The sequence below is a fragment of the Oculina patagonica genome, chromosome 14 (genome assembly GCF_052425735.1).
Source record: "Oculina patagonica isolate OP01 chromosome 14, crgOcupat, whole genome shotgun sequence".
NCBI lineage: Eukaryota > Metazoa > Cnidaria > Anthozoa > Scleractinia > Oculinidae > Oculina > Oculina patagonica.
This window is the reverse complement of record NC_135771.1, coordinates 1,780,696-1,792,317: the sequence shown is the minus strand read 5'-3', so window position 1 is coordinate 1,792,317 and position 11,622 is coordinate 1,780,696. Positions and strand designations below refer to the sequence as shown.

General features: G+C 36.8%; 2 protein-coding genes across 2 annotated transcripts in view; both read left to right on the top strand.

Moving 5' to 3' along the window:
* LOC144638955 (uncharacterized) overlaps positions 1-1,131 on the top strand; it is a 33,060-nt gene extending 31,929 nt beyond the window's left edge. The window contains exon 8 of the mRNA XM_078498231.1: positions 72-1,131. Coding sequence (XP_078354357.1) covers positions 72-292 — 221 coding nt within the window. The 3' untranslated portion in view covers positions 293-1,131. The remainder of the gene's footprint in view (positions 1-71) is intronic.
* A 3,504-nt stretch (positions 1,132-4,635) lies between these two features.
* On the top strand, positions 4,636-8,861 carry LOC144639065 (uncharacterized). The gene is made up of 8 exons (XM_078498325.1): positions 4,636-4,912; positions 5,319-5,607; positions 6,014-6,056; positions 6,540-6,722; positions 7,196-7,256; positions 7,666-7,944; positions 8,060-8,340; positions 8,641-8,861. The coding sequence occupies exons 2-8, from the start codon at positions 5,320-5,322 to the stop codon at positions 8,859-8,861; spliced, it is 1,356 nt and encodes a 451-aa protein (XP_078354451.1). The 5' UTR covers positions 4,636-4,912; position 5,319.
* The last annotated feature ends 2,761 nt before the right edge of the window (positions 8,862-11,622 follow it).

Below are 11,622 nucleotides of genomic sequence, written 5' to 3'. Positions count from 1 at the left end.
GTTTGTTGCATTGCAACTGTCCACTCGAAAGTAACTTGTCCCATTCTGGTATGTGCAATAATCGTTTGCAGATCCATTTGGTGGAGTTTGGATCGGTCTGAATGACGTCACCACGGAAGGAACTTTCCGTTGGCCTGACGGTAGTCACGTGACCTACACTAAGTGGGCTTCAAACCAACCAGATAACCGGAATGATTACCAGGACTGCGTGAGAATGACAGTTGATGAACGGGCCTGGGACGACACTGGCTGTGGAAAACAACTCCCTTTTGTTTGTGAAAAGGAGAACTGAAATAATGATTGGAAGGGAAAGGGCAGAATTTTAACTTTATTGTATTCTCTAAGGTTCTCTGAACCTTATTTTTTTGTAAGTTTCTCAATGTAGAAAATAGATGATATTTGACTCAATTGTATGAAAACCAAGAGCACCTGCATTTTAGGTGATATCACTATAGTAACACCATACCACACCATACCACCTGATTTGGTTGCTAAGTCAAAAGGATGAAATCGAAGGGCGTCACTATCCAATATTTTGATGTAGTGGTTTTATAGCCTGTAGATAAAGCAAAAGCCTCAAGTGCGTATTAGTTTAACAAGATTTCAGCTATTGAGCGATATTTTCACGTGGTTTTTGTATATTTTGCTGTAGAAGAAGGGTCTGAATGGGGTTTACCGAATAGCTACAAAGGGAGAAAAATATAACTGACAACCGACAAAGTAAAAAAAAAAATTAACCGACGCGTGTGATCTTTCTAATAGAAATAACAAACTGTATCCCCGGGAGGGACTCTCATATGAAAGGGACGGGGATGCTTTTAGGAAAATTTTCACTTAACCTTTAAACGAGGCAAATCTGGGCCTTACTCAGGCTTTTTGAACCAATAAAACACATCATTTGTCATGCCTTATCGATGAAACCAAAATCCATAGTTTACACACCCTGAGCGAGATGGTGAGCATCTCCGTCCCATCCATATAGGAGTCCCATCTCCCAGGACTGTAACCTAAAATGTTGTAAACTAAATCGTTTCTAGCTTTGCACGTGGGAATCCTAAGTGGCATTGTAGTTAGAATTTCACTTGATAATAAACGATTTCGAAGCTAATGCGTTGTTTTTAATAAACTTGAATAAAGAAGTGGACAAAACCCTTTTTGTGTCACCACTTGAAATGAGAGTTACTGAACAATAAGTTCATGTGTGCTGCTGTTTGTAAATTAAATTATCATTTGTTTGTTTCATAAACTAAATTCTGCATGAAAATTAAATGAGGTGATCGAATAAAGTAGGGCTCAGGTATGTTATGAACAAAACTGAATACAGTCAACTCTCACTATAACTGACACCTTCGGGGGTGGGACCACAATTTGGTGTCCGCAGTAGAGAAAGTCCTTAGTAGCCGGAGTTTATTTTCAGTAATTCTTAAATTGTTCGCCGGGACTTCAACTGCTGTCCGTAATATCGGGGTGTCTGTAATAGCGAGGTGTCCACAAGGCGGGAGTTGACCTTATTAAATGAAATTGTTTGGAACAGAATCATGGATTTAACCCGGTTCGCAGAGAAAGAAAAATGTGTTTTTCTTTGGAATGAAATTTTGAATACGGACTTAGAATAGCCAGTAGGGAATAATTGAGTTTCACGAACTAAGGTAATAAATAGAATAAGCGGGTAATAAAATAGTAAACACTTTTTTATTCCTTCGAACCATCCGACTCCCCTCTTGTGCTTGTCTGTATTCTTCTGACGAGAAAGTTATTGTTTTGATTTTGAAAAACAGTAAGCCATCATTAGATCTGGGAACAAATTAACTAAGACAGCTGTGAGTCCACATATACGGTGATGCGATGTGTAATAACAGGATGTTTCACAGCTTCTGAACATATTGTTGAGAAATCGTAGCATATAAATGCATGTATCAGTCTTGAGAAAATTCAGTACAAGTCATGTAAAAGAGAAGCAGAGGTCTGTATCTCTGATTACTTTTGCTGGGAAGCTTAAAATTATCTCAAGAAGCATTTGTACAGCTACATTTTCAACGTTAAAGAAAACAGGTATGAAACACTTTGTATATATTGTTTGTTTTTATTTTTGCCGTTGCTTGGGAATTTCTTTTTGCACTCACTCCAGCAATATGTTTTAAAACATTCGTAGAATTTGTGTAGCTGAGAGTCTATAAGCACCAATGACAAGGTAATGCATGGTTCTAAATAAAAATGGAAATTTGCTGAAAACCAAGCTCGTCGAGCTAGAACAACTGAACAGAAACTCTTGAAGTTTTATTTTGTTATTGTTACTTCCAAAGAAAAAGTGTTGATCTCCACATCGAAAGGTGTGGGATTTTAGTCCGATCAAGTTCTTTTACACTGAGGTTTTGGCATAGTAAAAAGGCGAAAATGTACGGCAAACCCAACTCCCATGCTAGGAGACGGAAAAAGATAAACTACGCGACTACAAGACAAAATTGTTTGGTTTCCGCGGGTAAAAATATTTTAGCTTGTTAACCATCCCCATAAAGTGTATCAAAATGTTTTAAGGTGACAGTTAAAAGACTGTGTCACGTACTTGAGCAATGCAAAATTTACACATGAGATATTGGCCGGCACCAAATTGAGTAAAAATTAATATTTCGCAGCAAGTACAAAAGAAGATATGGATGGAAAAAAATAACCGACTGCTAGGCTGAACAGTTTTCGAAGTTAATCTCGTTTGTTTGTGACTATGTAATTATAACGCCGGGGTTAGATCCATAGACCGAATTTCATTAACATTAACTTTCAGCGAGTATTTGGCAAATTTAAATGAAATAGATTACACTAAACTCGGTCGTGACACAGTCCTATAAGTCTGCTTGCGAGCCAAGTACCTTACTATACTACCGGAAATATACATCGGTTTTATTAGTATTTACATGAGGTTTCCTTCAATTCGAAAGTAATCAGAAAAATAATTTAAATATCGTGGCATTGCTTCTTTAAAATAAGAGCATGCAATCTGCGATCAGGCGTCACTTTTATATTGGCGTCTCCTTCCTTGAGACTGTAGCCTGAAACACTGTAAACTAAATCGTTTTTAGCTCTCGACGGAGAATCCTTTAAAGTGAAAGGTGATATTGTAATTTAAAAGACTCTGGAACTGTTAAAAACAACTCAGCGAGAAACTAACTTTCAGTTCAAATAATAACATTTCACATAAATATTGAACGATTTCAAAACAAGCTATGCGTTGTTTTTGATAAAGTAGAATAAAGAAGTGGAGGAAATCCTTGTGAGTAACCACTTAAAATGAAAGTTATTGAACAGTAATTTCAGGTGTGCTGCTGTTTGGAAATTGAATTATTTTGTTGTTGTTTTTTGTTTGTTTGTTTGTTTTGTTTAACTTATTTTGCATGAATACTTAAGCAAGCGATTGAATAAAGCACAAATAGTTCGTTATGAACAAACTGAAAAATTGGAATTGCTTGTAGTGGAATGGCGGATTAATTACCCTGGTAGTATAGAAAAATTGACGAGTTTTTCTTTGGAATAGCGAAATAATAGAATAGCCAGGAACGTAGAATTAGTTTTCACAAAACAAAATAATAGAATAATCGAAAATTATGACAATGGAATAATAAATACTTTTTTATTCCTTCAAAGCAACCCCACCCTCAATCCGTATTCTTTGAATTTACAGGTCATCATGAGAAAACAATAACATTGATTTTTAAATTAACAGTGAGCCATTATTAGATCTGGGAATAAAATTCACTAAAACAGCTGTGAGTCCACATATCAGGTGATGTGATATGTAATAACAGGATGTTTCACAGCTTCTGAACATATCGTTGATGAACAGCTTGAAGATCGTACATGACCATGCCTGACTAGGTACAATTTTGTCCAAAATAAAAGCTCTATACATTTTACTTCCCTTCATTACAAGTTTGAAAATTGTCACAAGAATCATTTAATATGCAGCTTTAGTATAATTTCCAGAGGTGAATTCAATTCTGATTGGTCGAAAAGCTCGGACTATGTCGCCATATTCACCGCGCTAGGTGGTGAATATTGCATCTCAAGGTTTGGCTACTAAGTCATGCCACGTTTTCCATCCAGGCCAGTGACCATGGCGGCATTTGCTGAATGAAAATTTCTCTCATTTAAAAGAAATCGCTCCAAATTGTTAAACAGTTTCAACGTTAAAGAAGAAAGGTATGAACTATGTATTGTTTGTTGTACAAACTGTTTATTATCATTATGTTCTATTGCTATATTGTTTGTTTTATTACTGATTCTTTGAATTAACTGGTCTGCATAAAAAACAACTACGTTGATTTTCAAATAAACAGTGAGTCATTATTTGACCTGGGAAAACTAACACTAAAGCAGCTGTGAGTCGGCATATAAGGCGATGTGGTGTATAATTGAAGGATGTGTCACAGCTTCTGAAAGTATCGTTAAGAGAGCTATCGTGGCCATGTAACTAGGCGATTCTGTCCAAAATAAAAGCTCCATAACTTTGATAACCCTGCATTACAAGTTTGAATTTTGTTACAACAATCACAGTTCGAAGCTAAAGAGGAAAGGTATCAAACATGCCTTGTTAGTTTTTACATACTGTTTTTTATAAATTTTGTTTTATTGCTAGGAATGCAAATGCGATAAGTTTAGATAATTTACATTTAACGACAGGCAAGATCGAACGCTGAAATGATGTTGGTCCCTAAATCGAGAGGTTTGGATGTTTGGTCTAGCTAGCCCTAAAGTGTACTTAAGTATTTTACGTTTTTACAGTGAACTCTTGACTGGTGAAAAATTCCGAAAAATGTACGTCAACTAACTTAGCTTATTAGTTTCTCCTCCCCAGCTAGGAAATAGGACAGGAAAGACACTACGACACAAAATTGCAGTTTGGTTTTAAACATTTCTTTAAGTAAGTGTATTAACGTACTGAGTCAGTTCTGCTTGTGAGCCAAGTAACCCATGTTGTTGTTGCTGGATAATTAAACTATTTACTACCTGGATGAGATCAAATGTTAGGACTCAGTTGATTGGAATGAAGTTTTAAGCCCTGTAGAAACCGCCTAAAATCGCTTTAAATCAGCAAAGTAGAGCACCGGTCACAGTGGAACAAGTGAAACACCAAAGAGACGCGCAAAAACTTTGTATAAAGTGCGTGTCCGTAGAGAGTGATTTCACTATATAGCCGAGTCAAGAAATCCGGCAGGGGGTTAAACTGACTTGTTTTATAACATGTTACGGTTCCAATATATTCTGTTCCAAAAATTCGCAAGTATGCACATAATGACTATTGACATTTGCTCGTTATCTATTTGCAGAATGAATTGGATCATAGCGTTATTTTGGTTGCCTTTCATCGCTGGATGCAGAATGACAAAGTTTGTTAAAGAAGAAGGTTTGACACTACAGAATCACGTGATAGCAACTGTTTCTGCCGCTGACCCAATAAAATGTCGCTGGGACTGTGTGGACACACCGCTGTGTTTCTCTATTAACGTGCGAAAAATGCCAACAGGACGGGTCACGTGTGAGCTTAACAATTCTACCAAAACCGCTGACCCACAAGACTTAATACCGAGAGCAGGAAGTCAGTACCAACAAATGGCGGTGAGCTGATCACTTCCGGTCTTAAAATATTAATTCTCCTTAGTAATCACCATACATCAGTGTAGATTAGTTTTGAGAATTGGGTGGTTTATCAGTACAATATTGTCTAGTTGATATCAAATTTTCTAAATTTTATCCTTAATCATTGAGTGTGTGTGGGATAAGACTTAGAAAAGCTGTCTCGAGTTCTTCAAAACTTTCAAGAGTGTGGACTAAAAGAAAAAGTTTTCTAGTTTTTTCAAGCGATCAACACTATATTTCTTTTTCTTCCGTTTTATTTGAGTTTTAGTGAGTAGTTTATAATAAATAACAGTCTATACGTACCCTTCGATAACGATGATTTTTTAAAATTGACAACAACGTACTTGCGTGCATTGAAATTTTTTTTTGTTCATTTCAATTTCAGGAAATTGAACATTGTACAGCAGAGTACTGTATCTACAAGGACGGTAGGATGTGCATATTACTACGATCCCTTTTCGAGGAGTTGTTCATGAGTTGTTAATGAAGTTTGTACTGTATTGTACAAAAGCATTTTCAAGGTCGGCCAGGGTTTTTAGGTATACGATATACAGGGGGATTTTATATTGGGTATACAATATTTTAACACGAAAATCGTGCCTTCATGGGTATAAAGTATACTGTGTTTTTACCCCCCCCCCCCGGTCTACCCTGCATTTCGTCGGAAGAACCCTTAAAAAATCACTTACTCACTTGTATTAAATTTTCAGTATGTAAACTTCAGTTAGCACGATTTCAGTACAGTTCATGTTACTATTAAGATACAGAACCAGTTCAAACTTAATTTCTAGTTCAGTACCCTAAATCTTGACTTTCATGTAATAAATGTAAAGCAAAACCATTATATTTTATTAAGATTTAAACATGCAATACACAAATTGAAAACTAAAATTATTTCTTTGCTAATACAGCTCTTCCAGATGGCTGGTATAGATTTGGTTCCAAACTCCTTAAATTGTTTCCCGAGAGAAGGACCTGGGAACAAGCAAGGAATTCTTGTCAGTCGATTAGTGGAGAACTGGTGTCAATCAACCACGAGGAGGAAAATGAGTTTATTTTTCATTTACTGGAGCAAACTGAAACAAACACAACGGGTTAGTATGTGATCGTATATGGCACCATGTGTGCATAATGGAATGGAAAAATTAAACTAATATTAACAAAAGGCCTTATCCAGTCAGCTGGTTCTGACAAGACAGGTAAAAAGGTGAAGGTAAAGTCTGCGCTTGAGCCTCGTGGCCCATCTTGGAGGGAGCTTGTCCCGGTTTCTGTAGCATAAAGCGAATAGTAGTATTTTTACTCCTCCCTGGATTGGATACTAGACCATCGCAGGGTTACTCCCAAGCATTAAATTTGCCGACACGCCTTTATACACCTGAGTGGAAAGGTTGTTACTGATTAAAAGGAAATGGCAACGGTGATAAAATAACTGCCAGCATAAATATTTAGAAAAAGTCGCGCGAAAATCCAGCGACCGCAGTTGCTTAAAAAAGATTTACCTAATAAACTCATGGCTCATTAACATTATCCTTCACGGACATTTTTAATAAAATTTTACTTTAAAAAGGTAAGGACGGAAACCACATTATCGGCCACTGGACTCTGGATGGAAATGATTCTGATGTTAGGTGAGCAGAAAAAATTAAAAATTTTATTTAGTGATCGCTTCCACGGGGATCTCCTGGGTGTTTTACTGATTTATTGGGTATTTTGAGTCTTTGAGCTTCTTTGATGTGCCAGTAGTTGCATTGCCTTGTTTATAATAAATGTTGGCAGAGAAAAAAAAACTGAATAAAAAAGAAAGATACTTCAAATGTATTGCTCTGTTGTTTAAAAATAAGTTAATGAGAGAGCTTCCTTCGTAAACTACATCACTTTAATTAACATGACCTACGATGGACTCCACGTTATTTAGTTCTTCGTCGCCGTCAAGCCATGTGGAATATGCATACGTCATGAATAAAACATCATGTACCCTTTGTCTAGCATTTCTTACAATTCCTATAAAATGGCCGCTGTGTTTTATTCTTTAAACAGTCTCTTCAATGGAGCGAGATATGAACAGGAAGACGGTGTGAACTGCTTGTACCTCCACGGATCAGGCGCACACGCCACAACCCCAGCAGTGGACTTTGGAAATGCAAGTCTCACCATTGCCGTCTGGGTGAAACTGCAGAATCCAGACCCTCCTTCAACTATTTACTCATGTTGGACTAACCATTCAAAGCATTTTACTTTCGACGCCTTCAAGTCATCAAAGCTTCGTTTCTTAGTTTTAAATAACAAAGAAACATTTCTTCCGTCGATGATACAGGGGTAAGGCATTCGTTCACATCTTCCCGTTTAATTTTTATCCTTGACTGCAGAAATATTGACCTTTTAGTGGAATAGGAAAAGAATGAATAACACATCAATTTACACTGTTTTCCAGGTCTCCACCAATCGACAAATGGTTTCATGCCGCGGCGGTCTGGGACAGAAACGCAAATGAGACTTACTTGTTCCTTGATGGCAAAAAGGTTGGGACCCAGGCTGTGCCGAGCGACACATACTTTCGGGATAATGACTGTTCATTTTATGACATTGGACTAAGAAGAGCCCTCGATAGACATCTGAGGGGATTTTTGAGAGACTTAATAATTTTTGGAAGAGCTCTCACTGGTGAAGAGCTAACTAGTATTGCCGCTGGGGAAGAACTTACTGGCATTGCAGGTCAGTAACAAAATTAGTAATCTATTTAGAAAACAACAATATCATATTCATCATGAACAACAACAACAACAACCATTTTATTAAAATTGCAAGACAAAATAGACTATTACTTTAAGGGTCCATGCGATTTAATGGTAACTTTCTTTATATCGACTTTCAAACAATTCCTTTATACACATTACATAGCTCAATTTATCTCAGTCTTTTACGTTAAAAAAAGGTTGTGCTTGTTTGGTGCATTGTAATTTTCCACTCAAAAGTAACAATACACAATCTAGTATGTGTATTAATCGTTTGCAGATCCATTTGGTGGAGTTTGGATCGGTCTGAATGACGTCACCACGGAAGGTACTTACCGTTGGCCTGACGGTAGTCACGTGACCTACACTAAGTGGTCCTACAATCTACCAGACGACCAGAATGGTTACCAGGACTGCGTGAGAATGACATTTGATGAAGGGGCCTGGGACGACACTAGCTGTGAAAAACAACTTCCTTTTGTTTGTGAGAAGAAGACTTGAATTGTTTATCAACTTGAACTGATCAAAGAGAGAAGGCAAAATTTTAACTTAACTGATTTTAACCGACTTTGAGTTTTTTGTAAGCTTTTCTGAAAGGTTTCTTTCTGTAACTTTGTAGTTTAGACAATATATATTTGACTCAATCAATGATTGAATTATAACCAAGAGCCCCTGTGTTTTTGGTGACATGTGAGGGTCCTGAAGGGGTAAAATGGGAACTGGAATTTGCCTATTTTGACTGGGATTTGTCTATTTTTTCACTGGGAAAATGGGATTTAGGTAACTGGGACTGGGATTCGGAAACAAAAAATGGGAATGGGAAGCATGTCAGTACATGACTAAACCTGCATATTTTACGCTCTATAATATTCTTAAAGTCCGGCATAGAATAGTTAAAACGCTGAAAATTAACTCTGAAACAAAACCACTACACTGCACGAGTGTCCATCAAGTGTCGATCAATTTTCGTGTAAGTGATTAAGTTACTCAGCGGAACTGCTATGACTGAGCATTGGCACAAATGGAATATTTAAAAGAAGTGATAGTAAGTTTCTGAATTTTTGCAGGGTAGTGGTAAGTAAGGGATAAAAACTTAATAGCTTTAGTTAAAGCTACTGAAAATTTCTACCATTCTCTACAAGACAAACGAAAAAATAAAAAGTAGAGTTCTCAACAGCATTGGTGATAATATAACTAGCAGAACATGATTTTGGATACTCCATTCTCTGAACTATTCCTTCTGCGACCCAGGTGCGAGAAGGGACAGTCTAGGATAACTTGCATGTGCATGCTTAAAACAAACCAATGAAAAACCACAGAGACGTATGGCGTTTCTTACATGCAACGCGTGCGCTAAGGTAAAAATAGTTCGCTAAAATGAAAAAATGCAACTACGCAACAAATTAGCGCGACATCTGCAAGAAAAATTGTCGTAACCTTTGTCTAGAGCCGTAATGAATAGATATTAAACCCACAAGTACTAAATTTTTGAATTTAACATCTGTGCGTGCGTTTCCAAAGGTACTGTCGATTATGGTTTGGTTTATTCAGCTTCCCCTCCTCAGTTTTTTTTTTGGGGGGGGGGGGGGAAGGGGGTGGGGCTGACAGATTTCTGAGAATGCGCATGCAGGTCAATATTTCTGTACTCGCTCAACGACGCCTGTGCCTAGGTTCACCGAAGGGAGAGTTCAGGGAGTGGACTACATTTAGGACAATCAAAACAACAAATATATTACGCTTAAGCCCGGTTTTCCATGCACTGGGAATTTTACTACTGGGAATGGGATTTGGACAAAAAATAGGCTGGGAAATGGGATTTGGGCAAAATTTGGGCTGGGAAATGGGATTTTGTTCCCCCTCTTCAGGACCCTCATATGTCACTATTAGTATAGTTACACCACTTGATATAGTTAAATGCCTAGTGTGTCTGAATAGCGTTATATCAATGGAAGCTTTTGAACAATATTTTCACGTGGTGCTGTATATTAAGCTGTAGAAATATAGCCCGAACATGTGATCATTTAAATTGAATAGATGACAAACTGTAACCCCCGGGAGGGACTCCCATATGAATGTGACAGGGATGCCTGTTGGAAAATTTTAATGAAACCCCAAGGGCATGGCTAAATTTTTTTTGCACCTTAAAGAAAACAGTTTTATGCCTGATCGGCCTGAATACCCGTCACTAAGACCAAAATCCATAAATAAAATCCCTAAGCGAGACGATGAGCATCTCCGTGCCTTTCATATTGACGTCTCCTTCTTCGGAGTGTAGCCTAAAACATTGTAAACTAAATCGTTTTTATCTCCCGACGTGGGAAACCTTAAGAGTGAAAGGTGGTTTGTAGTTTTTAAAAAAGACTTTGGCATATTCAAGACGCGTACGGAGCTGATAAAAACAACTTAGCGAGAGACAAACTTTCAGTTTATATAATAACATTTCACATAAATATTGAACGATTTCGAAACTTCTGCATTGTTTTAATAAAGTACAATAAAGAAGTGAACAAAACCGTTGTGGGTAACCACTCAAAATAAAAGCTACTGAGCAGTAATTTCACATGTGCTGCTGTTTGCAAATTAAATTCTTATTTGTTTTGTTTAACTTAATTTTGCATGAATATTTAAGGAATGAGTATAAGTGAATAAAGTAAAATTCCTTCGTTATAAACAAAATAATTGCTTGGAGTGGAATTGCGAATTGAAAACCCAGTTAGTTTAAGAATAACGAGTTTTTCTTTGGAATAAGGAAATCTTGAAGACGGATTTAGAATAGCTAGTAGCGGAGAATTAATTTTCACGAAACGAAATAATTTTTTATTCTTTCAAAGCACCCCCACCCTCTTGTTTACAATCTGTATTCTTTGAATTAATAGGTCATCATAAGAAAACAATAACAATATAGAATGAGCAATTATTAGATCTGGGAATAAAACTAACCGAAGACAGCTGCGAGTCAAAATATATGGTGATGTGATGAGTAATAAGAGGATCTGTCACAGCTTCTGAACATGATGTTTTGGAGAATATTGAGGCTGCCATGTAACTAGGAATGATTCTCTCCGAATAAACAGTTCCATAACTTTAATAATCTTTCATGACAAGTGTCAAAATTGTAACAAGAATCATTTACGTAAGGTAGCTACAGTTTCAATGTTAAAGAGAAAAGGTATGAAATATGTATTGTTTGTTGTGCAAACTTTTTATTATCATTTTGTTTTATTGCTTTATGGTTGTTTATTGTTGTATTCTTTGAATTAAC

What these genes read in the sequence shown, in the direction of transcription:
- LOC144639065 (XM_078498325.1), top strand. Translation starts at nt 5,320, where the DNA reads ATGAATTGGATCATAGCGTTATTTTGGTTGCCTTTCATCGCTGGATGC. An exon ending in AACTGAAACAAACACAACGG is followed by an intron (nt 6,723 to 7,195) that starts GTTAGTATGTGA and finishes TACTTTAAAAAG; the next exon opens with GTAAGGACGGAAACCACATT. An exon ending in GGAAATGATTCTGATGTTAG is followed by an intron (nt 7,257 to 7,665) that starts GTGAGCAGAAAA and finishes TTCTTTAAACAG; the next exon opens with TCTCTTCAATGGAGCGAGAT.